At 41.0% G+C, this 20222-nt stretch overlaps 1 protein-coding gene across 2 annotated transcripts; it reads left to right on the top strand.

Moving 5' to 3' along the window:
* Positions 1-1494: 1494 nt before the first annotated feature.
* On the top strand, positions 1495-11125 carry FMR1NB (FMR1 neighbor). Of its 2 annotated transcripts, none has more exons than XM_032701984.1 (7): positions 1495-1620; positions 2680-2751; positions 4704-4817; positions 6316-6450; positions 7898-7994; positions 10141-10286; positions 10964-11125. In XM_032701984.1, the coding sequence occupies exons 2-6, from the start codon at positions 2682-2684 to the stop codon at positions 10250-10252; spliced, it is 528 nt and encodes a 175-aa protein (XP_032557875.1). In that variant the 5' UTR covers positions 1495-1620; positions 2680-2681; the 3' UTR covers positions 10253-10286; positions 10964-11125. The 2 variants fall into 2 exon arrangements, with proteins under 2 accessions (XP_032557875.1, XP_032557876.1); XM_032701985.1 differs by having other exon boundaries at positions 1502-1617.
* The last annotated feature ends 9097 nt before the right edge of the window (positions 11126-20222 follow it).

The raw sequence follows: 20222 nt of genomic DNA, 5'->3' as shown, positions 1-20222 counted from the left end.
ACAAATGCTTAGAACTGACTGTTGCAGAAATGGGATAGCAAAGAATCACTTGGGGTGGTTTTTGGTTTGGTTATGCTTTTTCAGCCAGTGGACTCGGGTTGAGCCTCAGGTGTAACAGCAAGGAGGGCCAGTAGTCCTAAATTTAATAAAATCAGTCGAGTGTTCAGCTTAAAATGGTGGGACAATTTTCTCTAATTCTTTGCAGTCTGAGAAGTCCCACATTGCTGTATCAGCAGTGCACCTCACTGTCTGCAGTGTTCAATGAGATAAATCAGCGTGGTAAATCTCAATTGCATGTAAATCATATGCTTCAGAAAATGAAGACTGACTGTTGTGTGTTAGATATTTCAAAGTATCTCCTCTTTGGTACTACTGAGAGTGGCTGTGTCTGGTTTGGGTATAGAATGAAACAATGAGCACATTGTTGCTTATTTTAATAAGCTAATGCTGCACACACTTTAGGTTAAAGAGAGTCACTCTTTAACAACCAAAGGTCCCTCAGCCTCTCTTTGCAGCAGAGCTGTTTATCTCTGATCATCTTCATGACCCTTCTCTGGGCAAGCTCCCAAAGGTCCACATCCTTTAATTTGGGGGCTTGTGGTTTAACCCCATCTGGCAACTCAGTCCCCTCTTCCCCCTCTGCCCTCCCAATGGGGACGAGAATTGGAGGCAGGGAAGGGAGCAGTTGGCATCTCCTGACTACCTCCCAGTTTATACACAGAGCATGATGTTGTATGGTGTGGAATATCCCTTTGGCCAGAGTGAGCCAGCATTCCTGGCCTTGCTTTCTCCTGGTTCCTGGTGCACCTGCTCGCTGCCAGAGCTTGGGAACTGAAAAGTCCTTGGCTGAGAGCAAGCACTACTTAACAACTAAGCATCAGTGTGTTTTCAACGTTATTCCCATCCTAAATCCAAAACACAGCACTGTGCCAGCTACTAAGAAGAAATTGAACTATTCCCCGATGAAATGAGGACAGATCTCCAGAGCTGGCTGCACTATGCCCAGTGGGGTCTGATGAGAATGGAGCAGAGGGACAGAATCACCTCCCTCAGCCATGTTTCCTTTGATGCAACCCAGGATATGTTTGGTTTTCTGGGTCTAAGAAATGCATGTTTCAACTTTGTGCTTCAAGTGTGCAAATATTTGGTGAACCAATGGGATGATCCTGTTACCTAATTAATTCACCTTTCATGGATCAGTGAGAAGCTCTAAATAAGCACTCTGACCAAACATTTTCTGGTCTGAGAGGGATGTGTTTTAATCCGGTGCATCTGTTACCTGGTCTGCAGAATTAGGTGGTGTTTCTGTGTTGCACACTTAAGTGTGATTGTTAAAAGTACAAACTTGTTTTTAACTTAGTGAATTAGAAGACTGAGAGGCTTTCTAACAGTCTCTGGAGGGGCTTATTTTTCCCAAAACACATTCAGCTGTTTTGTGGCCCCTCTGTTGATCCATCCTGTTCCATCCATCTGAGCTGCTGGTGGTAACTGTGGGGAGCCCATTGTGATGTGCTTTGACTCCATGGTTGTCATGGTCCTGTGTAGCCAGTCTGCAGGTGCTGTACTCAGGAGAGCTGCAAGTGTCCTGCTCCAGCAAGAGTGGAGAAAACAGCAAAAGAAGTAAGTAATAGCAAGAACAAGAATTTTCTCTTCATCTCCCTTGTTTTCCTTCTCCCTAAAAGCATTTTCCCACTTTGTCCTAAATGGTATTGGATTTTAATAGGTATCCTGGAAAAATGATTCCTGTCCTCTTAAGAAATAATTTCATGTTTAACTACCAGATTAAAGTTTCTCCATGGGACAGAATTCCTCTCTATATGTGTGTATTCCTCTATAGCACAGGTATATCTGAGGGCAGGGAACCTCCTCACTGAGCAGCAGGAGTGCTGAGAGAGCTGACCCTTCAGAGGGCACTATCTGTGTGAAATACAGCCAGTCTTTTCCCTGTATAGCACTTCAGAAAATGGGATTCTCCCCTTATCAATACTTGCAAAATAGTCTCTAGATTTAAGGTGTCTTCACAACTAAGTTGTAATAATTGAAAAAAGACCTTTTGAGGTTAAAAGAGGAGCAGCAGGCAAAGTGAAATACAGCATCTGGCAAAGCAGTCATCAGGGGTTGGTTGGGGGTACAAAACACAGCTTAAACCTGCTGTTAAATTACTATGAATGACTTGGGGATTTCTTGAAATGTTTTTGTCCGTAATGTAGTCTTTTTAAAATTGTTATCCAAAGCATATGTTCCAATTTTAAAAAGACTGAAGAACTCAACGAGCTACACCAGAATTCAGTTTTAAGCTTTCGACAATTTTTCATTCTTCAGTCCTGATTCTGCTCATTGAACCTGGATTAAAATTTTTACCTAAAAATGATCTTTTTAAGTGCCAGGTGTCCAGCTCTAGGACACTTCAGAGAGATAATTTTTTTGCTAGTCTCCGTTAACGGGATGCCTTCCTTTAAACTCTCTTTAAGTGAGTAATTTCTTCAGAATCATTTCTTGCCAAAATATATATGTATTCACTAGGTTTGGCCTCCTTTCTTATAAAAAAAAAAAAAAGGCAGTTGTTCTCTGTGTAGCAATCAGCTGTCAGGTTTGTTCTAAGCCATAAATGCGAAGCTAAGACCAATAATTTTTTTATGCATGACCCTGTTCCTGTTGTTGCTGTTGGTTTTATTGCAGTAATGCTGCCCATTGACACCCATCGAGCGTGGGTCGTCATGGTCCTGATCCTGCTTTGTAGCATCCATTCACGTGAGTATTGCAAGGGGAAAAGCATTTTCAAAGAAGCAGCAATTACTTCTACTAGCAGGAAGTTGACAGTTTTGTTGCCTTGGGAATGATTGAAAAATACTGAGAAATATTACAAGCAGCTACTCCAGAGGGGATTGATCAGTCCTGAGACTTAAATAGAGCAAAAAAAAAATTTTCCTGCAACTTTCCCCTTTCCCTCTGTGCATCTGTACCAGAAATGCTGCTTGTTTCATCCCTGGCAGTGCATCTTGCTTTTATTTTAACTTTGGTTATAGATTCTTCTATTTTTTATGTCACTTTGACTTTTTTTGTTCTAGCATACTATTAAAGGTGTTCTTATAGTCTGTTGAGAATTGATGTATTTGCTTACTACAGCAAATGACTGAAAAGATTTTGTCTGATAACTTGCACCCACAACAAAAGTTAAATTTGTACATCTGACATGTATAAAGGATCAGGCCACAGGTTAAGCTTGAGTCTGATCCTTAATGCATTAAGAAATCAGACTTAGGGACTCCCTGTTCAGCTCTTGATGAAAGGCTCTCAATTGCTGTGTCGTTGTAAAAGGCTTCCAGAGTGGGAAGGTTGGAGTGTGAGCTCTAAGACAGATAAAATGTGATAAATACAGCAATGTCCATTAAACCTCTGTACGTGTATGGCTCCTGTCTCTTTAAACTCTGGCAGGAGGGAGTTGTGTATAATGCAGCCATGGCCGTGTTTTCAGATAATTCTTACCAAATTTATCGCTGTAAACCTCATCTCATGAAATTCCTGTGAAATTATTACAGAATCTTTAAAATTTTCTGCTCTTCTGTACTGTTCACTGGCAGGGAGAGGGGCCCCATGACATAGCTGTTGGTGTGAGCTTTGGTGGTCATGTTTCTGTTCTACATTAGTTTCAGATTCTCTATTTTGACAATACCTTCAATTCTCCCTTCACTGATGCTTCGTCTTCCCAAGGGAGTTTTGTATGGCACAGAAGGGGCAAGCTGTGCCCCAGGACAAGTAGGGAATTTGTGCTCTTGTTGCTGTTTGCTCAATAATTATCCAAAAGATTGTTGTTCAATACCTTAGTTTTTGGTTAGGCTGCAACCTCACTTCTGTTCTCAAGGAACTCTAAAACCATGAAATGGCTTTCAGCAAAGTCCATCACAGAAAGCTATTAAAGTTGTGATGGTGTAAGTTTCTCTCACGTAGAGAAAAAAAGGCAGGCAGGGGGGGAATCCTGGGTTTCTTTTTTCCCCCTCATTGGGGAGTGGTTGATTGCCAGTGGAGTCCCACTGTGATTTGCACTTTTGGTTTAATGAAAAAGAGATGTGGGGAGGCAGCAAGGTTTACTGACACCACATTTTTTAGAGTAGTGTAAATGAAAGGTGATTGAGAAGTCCCAGAGCAAGAAATCACTAGGGTTTGGGAAAATACTGCAGTACCTCTATATTCAGGATATTTTGCTCTTTCCTACACAACTGCAGTAGGTCACTGTGTGAAGCAAAATATTGGGATAGATGCATGTTTGTGTCTAATAAAGGTGCCTTTCACCACTTTTCTGTGTTTTGGCTGGGGTCTGATCTTTGTCCAAAAGGCTGAATGTTCTGCTTGTGTACATAAGAGAAATATAACTGTAGATACAATAAAACATTTTCATGTAACCTGAACCTTGTAGGTGAACAGCAGGGCTTTTTATCCTTGACAGTTTCCACCTGAATGGATACTTTAATTTAAATTTTACAGCTTTAGTTCTTTACTCATTGTGGTTCATGAAGCAATTTGAAGTAATATAAGTGAATACAACAGAAAGACATCTGTGCTTAACCTTGCTGGCCCTCAGTAGGCACAGTTCATAATGACTGTAAATGCCTTCATAATGAGTGATAATCAGCATGAAAATATAATTGCATTAAATTAATTATGGATATTTTGATAGTAATGAGCTAATCATTGTAAACTTTCAGTTCTTGCAGCGCCAGTGCAGCAAGGTTTAGGACAAAGTGAAGCAGCACCCAACAATCCCAACATGACACTGAAAGGTGTATTCGAATCTCTCTTAAGCTTCTTCAGGCCAATGAGTAAGTGGCACTTCACCATGGCAGCATTGTTTCTCTCTTCCCTTTCCACTTCTGCCTCACCTCCAGTCCATCCTCCCACCCCTGCCTGTCAGCATTTAATGTATTTTAAACCCTCAGACTAAAATTCACTAGATCTCTTGAAAATGGTATTGTTAAATGTGCCTTTGGAGCAATCACAAATTTGCTTCCCTCCTGCAAAACCCTCCCACCCTCAGGGATGTGATCATGCTGGAAATGCTGGAATTGTGCTGGAAAGTTTTGCACAGGATCCACCGTGCCTGGCTTTGCTGTATCTCATCTGAACTAGTTTTCTAGTCTTCCCATGCAGACATAAATTTGGCACGGCCTAAATGAGAGAAGGATTTCGCCCCACACTGGTGTTTCTGCCACTTCTACTGGCTGGGGAAGACTCCAGGGCTGTGAGAGTAGGCTGATCCACTCACCTTTGGACTGCTAAAGTTAAATGACAAGAACTACATTTTTTTCATAGATTTATTGAGACAGAAATCACAATGCTAATTTGCTAATATCAATAAGAAAGATAATATTTATGCATACAGAAAAGGTTTTTTATGTATAAAAATTGCAAGCCTGGTTCAACGTCTAGATCTCAGACCAATAGGACAAGCAGAAGTACTGCTTTTCAGCTCTATACATTTCTACATCACCTTCATAGCAGTATACCTCCCCCAGTATTACTCACACCTAGCCCTAAGGAAACACAGAGGACTGGTGAAAAGCCTGATCCCCTATTTAACAAACCGAATTTGGCTACAAGTCATGTCTGTGATAAATGTGAGACTGACAATGCAACCAGTCCTGGGAGTGTTGTTGGAACCAAATGATGCTTTGCAGCTGCTCTGTCACATAAGGGATGTTATATGATATTTTCCAGGAATTAAATGTACAGAGACATCTACTATTTATGACTATCTTATACATTTAAGCTGTTCCCAGAAAGGATCTCATGATTATCAATAAATCTGTTATTAAATAGAAAATTTTTTAAATTGTTTAAATATTTTGTTCAATAACAAAATAATGTGGGGTTTTTTTCAGCTGATTTTCAGCTGTTTATAGAAACATATAATTAGTGCCAAGCAGAAGTGGTTGGTTGCAACATAGTCCTTCAAAAAAAAAAATTTGCCTTAAATTTCTGTTTTCTTTTTTTAATTCAAAACAATCCAGTCAGAAAATTTAATTTGTTGTTTTTCCCTTACTTTACAAACCTAAGTACAAAAGAAGTGGCAGGATGGTGTTTAACTTCAGCTTTGTAATTGTTTCTTACAGAAACAACGCAAATTTTCTATGCCCTTCTGTTCATTTTAATGTAAAGATTGATTAGGTTTTGGGAAAGAACATACATGGAAGTCAATGATACTGTTTTTTGGCAGAGTTAACATACTAGAGACACCGAAGTGATGGCTTCCCTCTACTTGGGCATTTCTCCTAGGGTAGAAATCTTTCCTGATTTTTATTTTTTTTTCCCTTTATCAAGCATGCCGTCTCAGCAACGAGCAACCCTTAATTCCTTGTCGAGTAGAAAGCTTTAATAAATCTGAATGCTTGAAAAATCACTGTTGCCCTATGAAAATTGGCCAGGACCTGCAGTGTCACATGCCAGTTAAAGATGGTAAGTTTGGTGCTGTGGCTTTCAGCCTCACGGCCAAGTGTTCTGCTCAGACAACACAATTTTCATTGCCCTATATAACCTCAGTTCTTCAGGACACCCCTTCTCTTTAAAGGAAGTGTTAGCTTGCATTTATTTCTTCATATGTATTAATAAAGAAAACAATGCACTGATAGAGAGTTGTCTGGATGTCTTGTCCAGCCCAGCACGAGCAGAGAACAAGTGACATACAAAGAAACATAGTCACATATGTTCATATAAAAAGTGAAGTAAAAGCTTTGTTTGTGGAAAGGAGGTTTAATCCAAAGTAGTAGTGACTCCATGAAAGTGCTGTAAAGAAAAGGTGAAGGAACTGGATGTGGTTTACCTGGTTTGTTAGTTAGGGGCATACAACAGAAATTGAATGTTTTAATAATATTCATTCCCAGCCTGGGCCTTTATATTATGTATAGAAGACACTTCACTACGGCAAGAAGAAGAGCTGTACAGAGAAAATTATATCTCTTCTGCTCACTTTTAAGACACATACTCAAGCAAATGTCAAAATTAAATATGCTTATTCAGCTGTGACTGCTTGATTCCTCATTCCAGTTAAGCTTTTATTGTTTGGACATCAATATCAAAGGCTGATTATTTTACTGAATTATTTGTTCATAGATTAATCAGCTTCTTGAACGCTCCTGGATATTCAGCATATGTCCAAAGAAAACAGTTACTGTTTGCCTTGTAGCAATCTGTTGACAAAATAGAAGCACTTAGCAGATATTGGACTCATGGCAGTTTTGTTTGTAAGATGGTCACAAGCTGCATACTGAATCATTCCTCTCTGGGAGTTTTGTCTTCAATTTCACCAGGAATAAAATGAGGGCTTTTGAAAATGCTGCAAAAGTTATGAAGTAGACAAATAGCATTCATTTGAAAGATTTTGTCTCTATTCTTAAAGAAGCTTTCAAGGGACTTTATTTGGGTTTTATTATTATTATTTATTCCCCCCACTCAATCCTACCCCATGCCCTGGGCTCACTCAAACCCCAGTTACCTGTGAAACTAAACAAACACTTGTGCTATTTGAACTCAGGTGAAATTTGAGACCAATTCTTTCTCACCTGAGCTCATTTCTAACACTTAGTCTTTTGCCATTGTGTTGCTGCCTAAGATACATACATAGAATACTAGAATCATTTAGGCTGGAAAAGACCTTTGTGATCATTGAGTCCAATTCTAAATTCAGCTAAGAGATGGCAATTTTCCTCGGTATTTACTAAAGTCTTAAGGTATAAATGTTGTCAAGAGTTTTGCTGACCAAACCTCTGTCTAAGCGAAGTGGCAGCGTGGCTGTGACTTCGTGGCAGTAAAGATGTCTCTGTTAGAGGCTGATCTCTGTCACCTGTACCTCAGTGGATATATTAGAATATTTCAGAACTAATGCAAACTTCTGCTGACTCTACAGATGTGCAACTGGCAATTCGCCTGATTTTGCTCACCGGAGGAGGATTTTTGATTTTGGGGCTTCTACCAATCTGCTGCTGTGCCATTTTGCAGAGAAGGTAAATGTTAGAGCGTCACCAGAGCAAATTTAAGAAGTACTGCTTCTAAACAGTGAAAATATGGAAAACTGACATCTTTTAAGTAGGTGAGGGGAGAAAAGTTTGGAAAAAAAAGGCGAGGAACTAATGTGCAAACACAAAAGATGAGACCTTCTATTTTGAAGGTATATAAAACACAGAGTCAATTTGGCTTAAGGAAAAAAAGTGATTTAATGCCCTAGTACTATTTCTAAAGACCTGGTTATAAAGAACTTGGGCTTAATCTTAACTTCACTTGCTTGGGAAGTTGCACATAAAACAGGAAGGCCTCCAGGACAGACCTGGAGTTACACAGTAGGACACGGAAGGGAATAACAAAGTAGTAGGCCCGAAGAGAATAAGAAAGATGTGCTGTGAGTGTGCTTGGGAATTAATTATCTCTAAATATACTTCTAATGTGCAGCATGGGGTTTTTTAATGTATAGGGCACATTACAGCCTGTGAGTTCTATGCAAGCAGTTGAGTTTAGTTTGATACTGTGAAGATTTCAGCATGTGTATGTGTTCTTAATATAGTGGGGAAATGTAAGTTCCACAACATCAAAGTCATTACAATGGGATGGAAGGAATTAACATAGTTGTACTTTATTTTCTAAGATAGTAATTCATATTGAATGGCTAGTGCTACAGCTTGGTAAATATGACAGAATTGTCTTTTTAGTGGAGATTTTTTTCCCCCCAGCTGTTAAACTTTTGCACTACTAAGGTATAGTAGCCTGTGTGGGATCATATACATCCATGTATACACACACATAGACTTTACTAATGTGGCTGCTTAGCAGATGGCTATTGCTGTGGAGTTCCACATTTTGACAGAACCTGCTGTGAAAATCTCCACATTACATCTTACACTGTGCTCAGCAGCTGATGCTCAGCATACAGAGAGCTGCACTGAGTCATCCATGACTCTGAAAACAGGAGGCAAAGAATCAACATGAAATTACCATAAATTATCTGGAAAATGAATTAATATGTGTTCATTTTGAAGGAATTCACATTAATGTTTAAATGATTGTTTCTGTGTTTTTTCATAGCCAGTGAAATTAGGAATATTGCTCTTCTGCTATGACTTGGTTTTTTTTGCTTTGTTTTTTAATGTGGTGATTAACCAGATGCTAAATGGTTTAAATTTCCAACATCATATCTTTGAGTTCTAGGAAAGAAGCAATCCTATCAGACTTTGAGCTTTACTGATTTTAGAGACAGTTGATAGAGAATACTGCTTTAAAAAGCATTCCTTTAATGAGCCAAAAACCTTCTCTCTGTGTGGAAATTCTATTGTTTTCAGCATTGTACAGTCATTTTTGAGAGGACCCCATGTACAATGCCAAGTCTGTACTGCAAAGGATGTGCAGAAAAGTAAAAGTGGTTCTCCAGAGTTATCAAAAAGATAAGAGGGCTTTTGCTGTTGAAATTTGGGATAATTGTTGAACTCCACTGTGTGTTTCCATAGGAGTCTATATTGACAAGAAAAAAAAGAGAGAGAGAGCAAACCTGGGCAACTAGGGAAAGCCCTGGAAAGGTTTGGCAGGTCCCTGTGCTACGTGGCAAGGGGTGGCTGTTTGACAAGAGGTGCCCAAGTGAGGGTCAGTCTCTTCTCTAAAGTAACAAGCAACAGGACAAGAGGAAATAGCCTCAGGCTGTGCCAGGGGAGATCTAGATTGGATTTTAGGAAAAATGCCTTCACAGCAAGGGTTGTCAAGCATTGGAATAGGAAGGGAAGTAGTTGAGTCCAGCCCTGGAGGCATTTAAAAGCCATGTAGATGTAACACTTGGGGACATGGTTTAGTGGTGGACTGGTTTAGTGCTGAGTTAACGGTTGGATTTAATACCTTAAATACCTTAAGGTATTTTCCAACTTATATGAATCCGAAGGTGAGGTGAAATTCATGAAGGAAGTGTAAGAGGTGGGAAAAGCATATTGAAATGCTTTTCCTCACTTTAACCTATTGTCTAGAGATGAACCTTGTGATGGTTCCTGAAATCAGCTGCAGCTTTGGGAGGTTTCTCACTGGAGCTAGGATTTCATGGCTGAAGTCTATGTGACCTTCTCTAAATTCCTGCTTTGGCAGTCAGCCAATTTCAGCTGTTGTTTTAATGTGTTGCAGTCCCTGTATCAATCCTGTACAAGGGATAAGCAAAAAAGTTCGGCAGATTGCACGAGAGAGAAGAGAACGTCGTGAAGAGACTAATGATGAAGAGGTTCATTTACTGGATTGACTTAAGAAAGAGCCATGAGGACAAAAAGAAGAAGGTAAGCTAACCTTGAGATATTGATCTGTTCCTTCATTTTAGGACAGTTTTATTAATTCTGTGTAGAATACTAAAGATATGCATTACTAAACACCTGCTGCCTCCCAGTCCAGCAGACATTGTCAAAAGGCACTTTTTATCAGGGATCACCTTCAGTTTCTGCTGTGGGAGAAGTAATGAGTTTGCAAGAATTTGGTTGCTGTTGCTAACTGACAGCAGAGCCATGGGCAGTGTTACAGCCCTGGGTTAAAGCCCTGTGCCATTTCAGTGTTCCTTATCCCATGTGCAGACTGTGTTGCCTGGGAAAGTGGAAAAGCAATGGGTTTGCAGCTTTCAGGAGATGCAGATCCATTTACAGACACTGAAAAAACTGTCCTTCTGTATGGAGAGGGGTGTTTTTCAGCTGATGCATCCACACAGCTCCGTATCCTGGCATTCTTCCTCAATGCTAAAGAGCAATTGGGTGCTGAAACAAATGTGATCTGAGAGAGAAATGCTATTTACTTCACATGAACATGCCAAACTACAGCCTACTAAAGGTGTCACAATGAAATAAAACAATGTCAATGAGGTCATTAGACAACAAGGAAATATTTCAGGGTGAGTATTGATTTGGCAGAAACGTAAAGATGTCCCTAAATCTGATCATACTCATGGTTGGGGATTTTTTCTCTTTAGTGTATAGGAGCATCCACCTCCTCTTGAAGACCAAGCTGAAGACACCAGGATTATTTGCCTACCTCCTAGAAAATGACACGTTTGGTTTTAGTATTGAAGTAATACAGTGTCGTTAACCCTTGATAATACTATTGATTTTGCAATAAAAGTTCTTCATTCACAGTTCCTTGTGCTCATTCCATACCTCCTGTACAAAAAAACTGGTAAAGCTGAAAGGCAAACTGCTCATGGCAACCCCTGAATAATAAAGTCAGTGTTCTTTTAGCCCTGTAGCATCCTTGTGGAGGGATATAAAGATACCAGTTATGTGCCCATTTCAGTTTAGGGGTCAGTCTTATAATAAGATTAAGAGAGTGTTGTCCCTCATTAAATTGGTAGTGAGGGAAACTCACTCTCAGTATTGGATGGCCCCACAGCACAGCAGTGCTACTCTGGCTGAGGAGAAGGACTAATTCCTTACCAGGGTACAGAAGATTTGGGAAATCTCTTGTTGGGCAATTGCTTTGAAGATCTGCTTGGCAAAAATACAGAGTATTCAAGGAAACTGTGGGAGTGTTATCTCTGGCACTGTTTCTCTCTGTGCTATATGGCTGCACCACAGAACTTTTTTTGGTCTTCAGATGGCCCATCTCCCAAGGTAGGTGATTCCAAAATGCAATTTCTTTCTGTTTCTCTCTAGTGCAACAAAAATAGAAGAAACAAACTTTTAGCAGTTTCCAACAGCTGAGTGCAAAGTAGGATTAAGTACCTAAAAGAGTGTCAGTAGAAATCAATGTCACCCATAATAATGCAAACAATTGTCATTTTTCTTTGGGGTTGCAAGGTCCATGTAGCAGAATTTCCAAGAGCTACGACTGGCAGGAAGGGAGCTTTGCTCCTAGGCTGGAGAGTAAATATTATGAGGATTCTTAGAAACTGTACTTTCAGAATTCCCCACTTAATAATTATTTTAGTTTCATCAGTCCTAAAAAAAAAAGCATATCTTAAAATCCAAGTGTAATGGGGCTGGAATATGCATATGGGCAGTCTCATGAAGTTGTTGAAGTGCTTACTGATGGTCAGACATAATTATATGCAGGAGCTTTAAAGCCTGACATTGTAACCATTGCCAGAAGCATTTTATTACAGATGGTTTGGTTATAATTTTGTAAGCAAAAGTATTGCAGTATTTTTGATGTGGAGCAGCAGAATGATGGAGACTGAACAGAGCTCTGTTTGCCTTCCAAATCTGTTGTGTGTTTGCTCTTTCTTCATATTATTTTTATGAGTGGTGGAATATGTCTATAGACATTTTGACAAAGTCAAAAACGGTTTCCTGCTCCATGAATTTAGAGGCACTGTCACAGCTGAACTGTGCATGTGACAAACCACAGAGATCCTCATGGCTGGTGACTGTGGAGAGAGCAAGAAAAGGTAGGCTTTCCTATGGTGCTTCATGATTTTGATTTGAAGGGCAGTAAATCCCTTCTGTTTCCATGTCTTTGACAGCACAACTGCTCTCAGTGTCACATAACGTCCTGACAAGGGGACACACACCCATAAAACAACTGTGTTTAACAGTGAGCAATCAATGGGCCTGCAGGAACTGTGTCTGGCAGCACCAGAACAAGATGAGCATAAGCAAAATGCATGTGCTGTAAGAGGAGGAGGAGGTGAGATGAAGAAGTCACAGCCAGGGTTATGCTCCTCTTAGTGGGACAGCAGTCAGGAGCACAGAGCATGGACTTGGGCCGTGTCCTTTGCCATGTAGCAATTTTGTTGTAAAAATGTTCTGAAAAGCTGGAAGTTTGCTTTTCATTTGAAGAAGGCAAAAGCTCTGATTTTGCATTTTAATTTCTTTATTAGCTTGAGAATTCATTGAATCAATAGCTGTCAAGCCGTGGGTATTGCATAAATAACTGCCATCTGTATCTAAAATGCCATAATAGCTGTTTTATTATTATTGAAGGTCAATATTGCCACCTTAGGGTCAAATCACAGATATTCATTCACAGGCCTGCATGTGATGTGAACTGTACTGACATTGTCACACAGAGGTGGATGTTTTGATCAGCTGATCTGCTGCTTACTTCCACTAGTGAATATTCAGATCCTCTGGCATTTTTACCAGGCTCTTCACAGTGCCTCTGTGGCTTGCAAAGAAGCTGATGATGGCTGGGTGTGGTCCCCAAATCTGCAGAAAAAGACCTTCCACCTTCCCGGCCCAGGGAGAGGGAGGGACAAGTTCAGTACTAAAACCAGGGACCACAAGATGGTGCTGCAGGAAAACGTTTTTCCCTCAGTGGTTTTGGCTTCTAGAGAACTTTATTGATTTCTGCCTTTTACAGTGTGGTTCATCAAGTCCCAAAAAGGCAGATGGTGTACAATAGAGCAATGGTCACTTGGTAAAAAAAGACAACATAATACAGCATATGATGACAAGGCTTTAGAAGACTTACCAGATATACAAACCATTGCTTGTGGCTTTAGCTCTGCTCTCTCTCCCATTGAACTGATACAGAGTGAAACAAAAGAGCTCTCAGTGGAACATCCCTCTTTATCTTCACACAGATTAAATAAATACAAGGCTAAACACCTTGTGCCAATGCACAATAGCTGTGTCCAGGAGTGGATGCTGCTGCCCTAGAGATGGGAGCTACGAGAGGGCTTCAACAGCCAGCCAGCCGTTCATCACATCACCCAGAGCCTGCATCATGGCTAATGGCAAAGGGTTTGGCTCACTTTCTGTTCCCTCTGACACCAAACCCACACCTTTCACCACGTTCTGTGAGATGAAGAGAAAGGGTTGCAATAAATTTTTTAGAAAGCTTTAAAGCAATATGAAATGGCTGCATGACACTGTGGGTGGTTGTGGCAATATCTGGTAGTTCTGTGCGTTTGACCTTTAGAAAGCTTTCAAAGTCACGAGAACTTTAAAAAATAAATACAATGGAATGAAACCCAAGTTTCACACTACAGAGTTAGAGTGAGAGAATAGATAAAATCCTAAGCCAAATACAAATTTGTATTAAAGGAAAATCTCAGTGACGGGGGAACTTGTCTTATATGTTTGAAGGCTTGGGGTTCAGTTCTGAGGCCTATTTTACCCAGCTGAAATTCATGCAATGCCAGAGAGTGCAGATATAGGAGGAGAATGTGCTTTGTTGCTCAACAAACATTTTCTGAGCTTGTCTCCATGTAAGGGATGTAATTTTAAAATGTTATGGTTCCTCTGATCCTTGCTGACCTAGGGTTGGATGCACAGCTAAAATGAAGTGTAAAGGTCTCTCTGGAAAAGTGTTCTATGTTCTCTTGCAAGGTCCCAGTGGAGTGACTGGTTCTGTCCAACTCAACTTTGCTTCTGATGTTTGTGCCTCAAACCTTTTTTGTTCCTACAAAACGCTGGAAGAAAAAAAAATTTAAAAAATGGTTTCTGCCAGATCAAAGGGAAAAACTGTCCACAGCTGTACTGTTCTGGCCTTCTGAGTTTCACTGAGGTGCTTCCAAGTGCCTTCACAAAAGGCACGTTTCTTCCTGCACTGCTTCCTCCCAGAGCCCTCTATCCTATGTGTATCTCCCATCCAAGCAGATAACTCTTTGAGCACATGTGTGTGTTCTGTGTACAGGTAAGTGGAGCAGAGCCTCACCCTGCAGCAGCTGTTCCTCTGTGGTACCCACCACCATCTCTGGCTCTGCAGGGGTGGTTGTGTCAGCTGCCATTCAGGCAACGTGGGAGGGGTGATGGCAATTCTGCAAAGAGCTGCCCTGTGTAGAGAGCGTGGCCGTGGATGCTGTAGTCCTGCTGCATCAGTCTCCCTGGTTTCCAGGTATGGGATTTTTCAGTCTGTAAGACTAGAGCTGTTCAATATTCCACCTATGGTCATGAAGTGAAATGATCAGAACAACTTGCCTTTAGAAAAGGAATTTTCTAACACAAGTGCTTGGCCTGCCATTTAGTACTACACCCTTGCCCAGGCTCCTGTTCAGGTTTTTACTGACTCTCCAAGTTTTAAATATTTCCCTATTGAAGACACTTGATCCAGCACTTGATTTAAATGTGTGGATGGAGAAACTATGCCAACAAAAAGGACAGAAAACATCCTTTGCTTAGGACTTATGGCACAAGTAGGAGATCCAGGGAGATAATACACAGCTATAAAATACTCTTGCATACATTTCCTTATGGGGAAATCCTGTTTCAGTTAAATGCACCAGGTAGGTACCAGCATTGCCAAAATGCAATTTCTTCAATTAAACATGGCCTTATGAATTACAGTAGTTCATTGTGGTTGGCTGTGTGATGAGTCTTTTCCCATCAGCTTCAAGGAAGGACAGGGAAAAGTTCATTCCCCGTTCCTAACACTGGGTGCATTGATAGCTGATATTTCAAGTTATATTTCTCAGATACCAAACTGATAACTTTAAAGAATGACAGAGCTCAGTTTGAAGGAAGGAGCTCTTATGGTCTCTGTGAACAACTGTGGGAAGCAAGGAAACCTGAAAGCCTGGGGGAAAACTGTTATTGGGGTGGTGTTGTTTTGATGTCACAGTAGGGGATCCATATCAAGCTTTTGAGTAGTGGCTAAGCAGGGCAAATTACTGTTATGGTGGTTGCCATTCATAGCAGTCCTAGAATGCCATAAAATGACTATGGTTAAACTGTGAAACATCTGGGGTTAGGGCACATCAGCTAAAGACCAGGCTGTGCAAACTGGAAGGGAAGAGAAGGAAGTGAAAAATGACATGGAAAATTTTACCAGAATGCAACAGAATGTTATTTCTATTTTGCTTTTGCAATTTGTTTTTCTTATATGTGAACACACTAAAAATCTGTCACAGCAACTGCTAAAAGCACTCATCTTATATTTTTTTATCTATAATATTGGTTAGTTGTTGGTTTTGGGTCTTGTTTGTTGGTTTTTTTTAAACAGAACTACAATTAATCATAACTCATCAGTGCAGCTAGCTAGAAAACAAAAGGTTAACAGCAAATTCTGTTTTACTGGTTAAAGATGCTACTGTAGCAGCATTTGCTCAAATGGTTGTTTTACACATGCAGTGGCATCATCCAGTTTAAATCCTGCTGTGTTTCTTTGCCAACAACTGCTAGTGAACATTTGCCCACCTTCCCTGCTGCTGAGTAGTATCAGGATTAGATGCAGGGAGGCGAACAGGCTTACAACTTCATCTGTTGGCACCACAGGAATGCAGGAGCAGAACAGCATGGCAATAGGGAAAACTTTCAAAATCATCAATTTTAAGGTCTTGTCTCAAAATGACTATTTCCTAGCTGGGGGGAGGTGGGAGCAGGGGAGGGGGATAGCTTTCTCCAGTTGTGCAAGGAGAAGGAAAAAAGCAGCAAGAAGAAAATCTTTCTCAAATAAAGACATGATGGGCATTTATTTATTATCCAACCTAGCAGGCAGGTGAATGTCTGCAAAACTGTATTGGGAAGTAGGTTTTGACATGGGAGGAGTGCCCGTCAAGGAAACACTGATCTTATCCTGTGCTGTTGGGAATAAAAATTTAGGGAGCTTTAGTACATCTTGAACTTTTTTAAGATGATGGATGGCTTGCAGCAACAGGCATTTTCCTCCCCTCACCAAAGGAAGCCACTTTTCCCTCAGTACTTAGCAAAAGTCTCTTTGAATGACATGATTATAGAGAATCACATTCTGAGCAAAGAGCCTGGTAGAGACAGACAGCTGGGCTTTCTGAGCATTTATATTAGCCTTTGCCTGGGCTTAAAATCAGCTGAACCCCACGCATTTCTTGCCTTTAAAGCTGTATGCCTCTCTGACCCTCACAACCACTTGTCTGTGCTTGTGGGCAGAGGAGGAATATAATGTGCCAAATGGCCAAAAGACAGGAAAAGGTGGCATTGTTCTTTCCACTGAGTTCCTCTGCTGGAAGCTCTCGATGTGCTGGTTACATCCAAACATGTTTCTACAATGGATGGGCTGGGCTGAACCCCCTTTCCCAGCAGAGCTTTCCCAGCTGGCTGGCAGCAGGCAGTTGAGCTGAGAAGTGGGGGAGCAAGCAGATATTGCTTTTTAACTATAAACATAGCTTTAATGGTTCCTCATAGGTTTTTAAAGTAGCAGAGCACAGAGTTAAACAAAACACATCCTCCCTTTTCTCATTGTTTGTTCTCTGTAAACATGTGGCAGGCGTCTCTGTTATTAACTCTGAATTTGAGTCCCCTGTGATTTGTCTGATGGTAGCAATACCTGTTCTTTATAGTTGCTGTAGTATTTCAACTCCCCTGCTCAGACAATGCTCAGCTATGGCACCAAACAATCAGCTTAAATTGTGCGTCAGCAACTACAAAGTAATTAGGATTTTTTTTGTTGTTGTTTTTCAGATTAAAATAGATTGTCACAAGCTAGGCTGACAGCTCCAAAGCAGCTCTTATGGTCTGCAGTAACAGCAGTGTACATTAAAGACCTCTTGACCACATGTTTATGCAATAGACCTAATAGCTCTAAATGAGCTGTTATGATCTATCAGTTAATATATATACTGTTAAGAATTCCAGGATAAACCCAAAGGAATTATTGTTACCTACTACAGCAATGTTCATGTTCTTATACTTCAATAAACTTTTTTTTCTCAGAACAATTGCTTTTCTATTTGCTTAATGCCATTAATAAGCAGCATACACCCAATACTGAACAACATGCTTTGAGTTAGGGAAGTCTGCAAAAAATACTGTGGTAGGTTTAAAACATCGTCTGTAGACAGATTAGAGTTGTTACAGCATGAATCTCACATTTATGCAATTATTTAGAAGAGCAGCAAAAGATGTAACAATTGAGTTTTCCTTGGTTTGTGATTATAACTTTACCATCCGGAGAGTTGTTCACTTTACTGTGATTTCCTTCTGGTCTGATGCTCAGGGCAGGATATTCTGGTCCTAGCACTAGTGTCAGTGAGTACTGTAGCTGCTCTTGACATTTACCTGCTCTGGCTGTTCTGCTGTTTCAGCACTGCTTCTGGTTTTAGAGCTGATCTGGTGCTACCTGCAAAACCAGTCCTTTGGGTTTCCAAACTTCTTGATCATGTGCCCCTATCAGTAAAATATTTTTGAGCATGTACCCTCACTACTGTACTAATATATTATGTGCCTTATAAAACATACATACAAAATTAAAAAGGGTGAAATAAAGATGGAATAAACACTAGGGTGTTTTTTTTCCTTTTCCTTTTAATTTTTAATCCATTCCAGTGTATTGTCTTGTGTACCCCTTTGAGTGCACACACCCCACTAATGAGACCATTGCTTTGGCATAGTACAAGGACAGACCTCACTCTCCCTTATTTAAATATAATCTTCTGTGCTTTAATTCTCTCTCCACTACTCAGTTCCCCTCACACAGACATCCCAGTCATACAGGAAATAATGACCAATGAAACAGGTAAATGATTTTTTTCTTCCCCATTCCCTCTTCACCTTGTTATTAAGCCTGTTACAGATACAGCAACTTAATGACTACTATGAACAAGATGGGTAGATCATAATTATTCTTAGTACATCATGTAGTCAGACTGCTTTAGTAAGCCACTGTAATCTGCAATGAAATTTGGGGTTACTCATCATTATGGGGTAGGGAAGGTGTTCTCTAGTCCTGGCCTGAAGCTGCATATGCAGTCAGCTGCAGAATCTCACCATTTGCTTCTCCACTTCCTTATTTTAAGGAGAATTTGTTCATGGTTCCCAGTTACTGGGAAGGGCATGTGCCTGAGCCAGGTGATCCCTGAGCGGGGATCACCCATCCCTCCAACCAGTGCCTTTCACACCCACACCTGGCTGATAATTTGTCTTCCAGGGTGTGAACTAGATCATCACCAAACATTAGCCTCCTCCCAGCTGTCACCTCCCCGAGCTCAATGACCCCAGTGAAATAAAAGTACTCAGGCACTTCACAGGCCAGTGGTTTATGTCACAGGCTAAAGAGAGGTAGAGCTTCCTCTATAGCCAAGACCCTGAACTGGCAAAGCAGCTCAGACCTGTTTTACTCATATTTACTTCCATTGAGCAAGGGGAGAATTCTGCCAATCTGCCTGAATTTAGCTTCAGAGGAAAGAGTAATTATTTCTTTATTCATTCAGACAACCAGCTGAAAAGGGTTTTGTGTCCTTTCAGATCTGATTGTCCCCTTACAAATGCTATGGACTTGTTGGCAGCAGTGTAGGCAAACCTACTATTAGTAGATTTCTCCGGGTTTGTGATGGGCTCCTCCTTGTCTTTGAAGGTGTGTTGGTTATGTAAAAGTATTCTTGGAAGAAGAGGTTTTAAGAAATAGCTTGGAGGAAGAGATTGAGATTGCTGCTGCCTGGAAAATGTTAGCCAGCAGCCTCATCTGATCCAGGTGAAGATGATGAGCCTGATGATTAGGCCACTGCACCTCAGTGAAAAGAAGGTGAAGAACAAGATAGGAGAGCAGGAACAGCATGGATTGTGCAGGGGTGGTAAGGTAAGACTAGTAACATAAAGTGATGGTGCTGAGAGATGCATTTAGTGCAGGTAGCTCAGCATGAGCTGGTTTTGTGTTACTGCACCATGAATACTTTGCTTTGTGGAATGAGACATCTGAGACTGCTCTGGGAAACCTGGGGTTGAGCTGGGGAGGAAACCTGGGGTTGAGCTGGTGGGGAAACCTGGTGTGACTGTGAGTGTGGGGTGTGCAGGAGCCAAGTGGGGACCCATCGGGTCACTGGAGCTGCTGCTGTGAAGGGGCTTCTGTCCCAGCTGAGATGGCATGAGTGTGACCAGTGTGAATGGTCACACTGGGAAGTCTCCTTACCAATGGTCAAGATAAAAGAAGGAATTGCTCTAGGGAGTTGATAGGAAGATGTTCTTCTCCACCCCCTATAGTTTGAAACCTGTGTTTAGTACCTGTAGGAGTGGGCTGATGAAGAGGGGAGGGAACGGGGCTGGTTCTTCTGCTCGGTGATCAGACTGGGAGGAGGAGAGTAAACTGAAGGAGGTTATATCACCTGGCATAGCCATGTACTTCCCTGTGATGCCTTTATTATTTGTGGTGTAGCTTGTTATTTGCTTTATCCCCTTGACCCTTTCACAGAGAGGAAAGAGCAGCTTGGTTGGTGTCAGCTGGTTTGTGTGGCCTCCTTGGCAGAGCAAGTCACAGTGGGAAGGAGATTAACCCTTGGTGGGAAGAGTGAGAGAACTCCCCCCCTCACAGAAAGATGTGTCCAGGGAAGAGATGAAGCAGGAAAACAAAGGATGGGTTGCTGTGGGGTTGGCTCTTGTGCAGGG

Source organism: Chiroxiphia lanceolata, chromosome 14 (genome assembly GCF_009829145.1).
Source record: "Chiroxiphia lanceolata isolate bChiLan1 chromosome 14, bChiLan1.pri, whole genome shotgun sequence".
Classification (NCBI taxonomy): Eukaryota; Metazoa; Chordata; class Aves; order Passeriformes; family Pipridae; genus Chiroxiphia; species Chiroxiphia lanceolata.
Note: the sequence above shows the minus strand (reverse complement) of the source record. Positions and strands in the feature narration are given on the sequence as shown.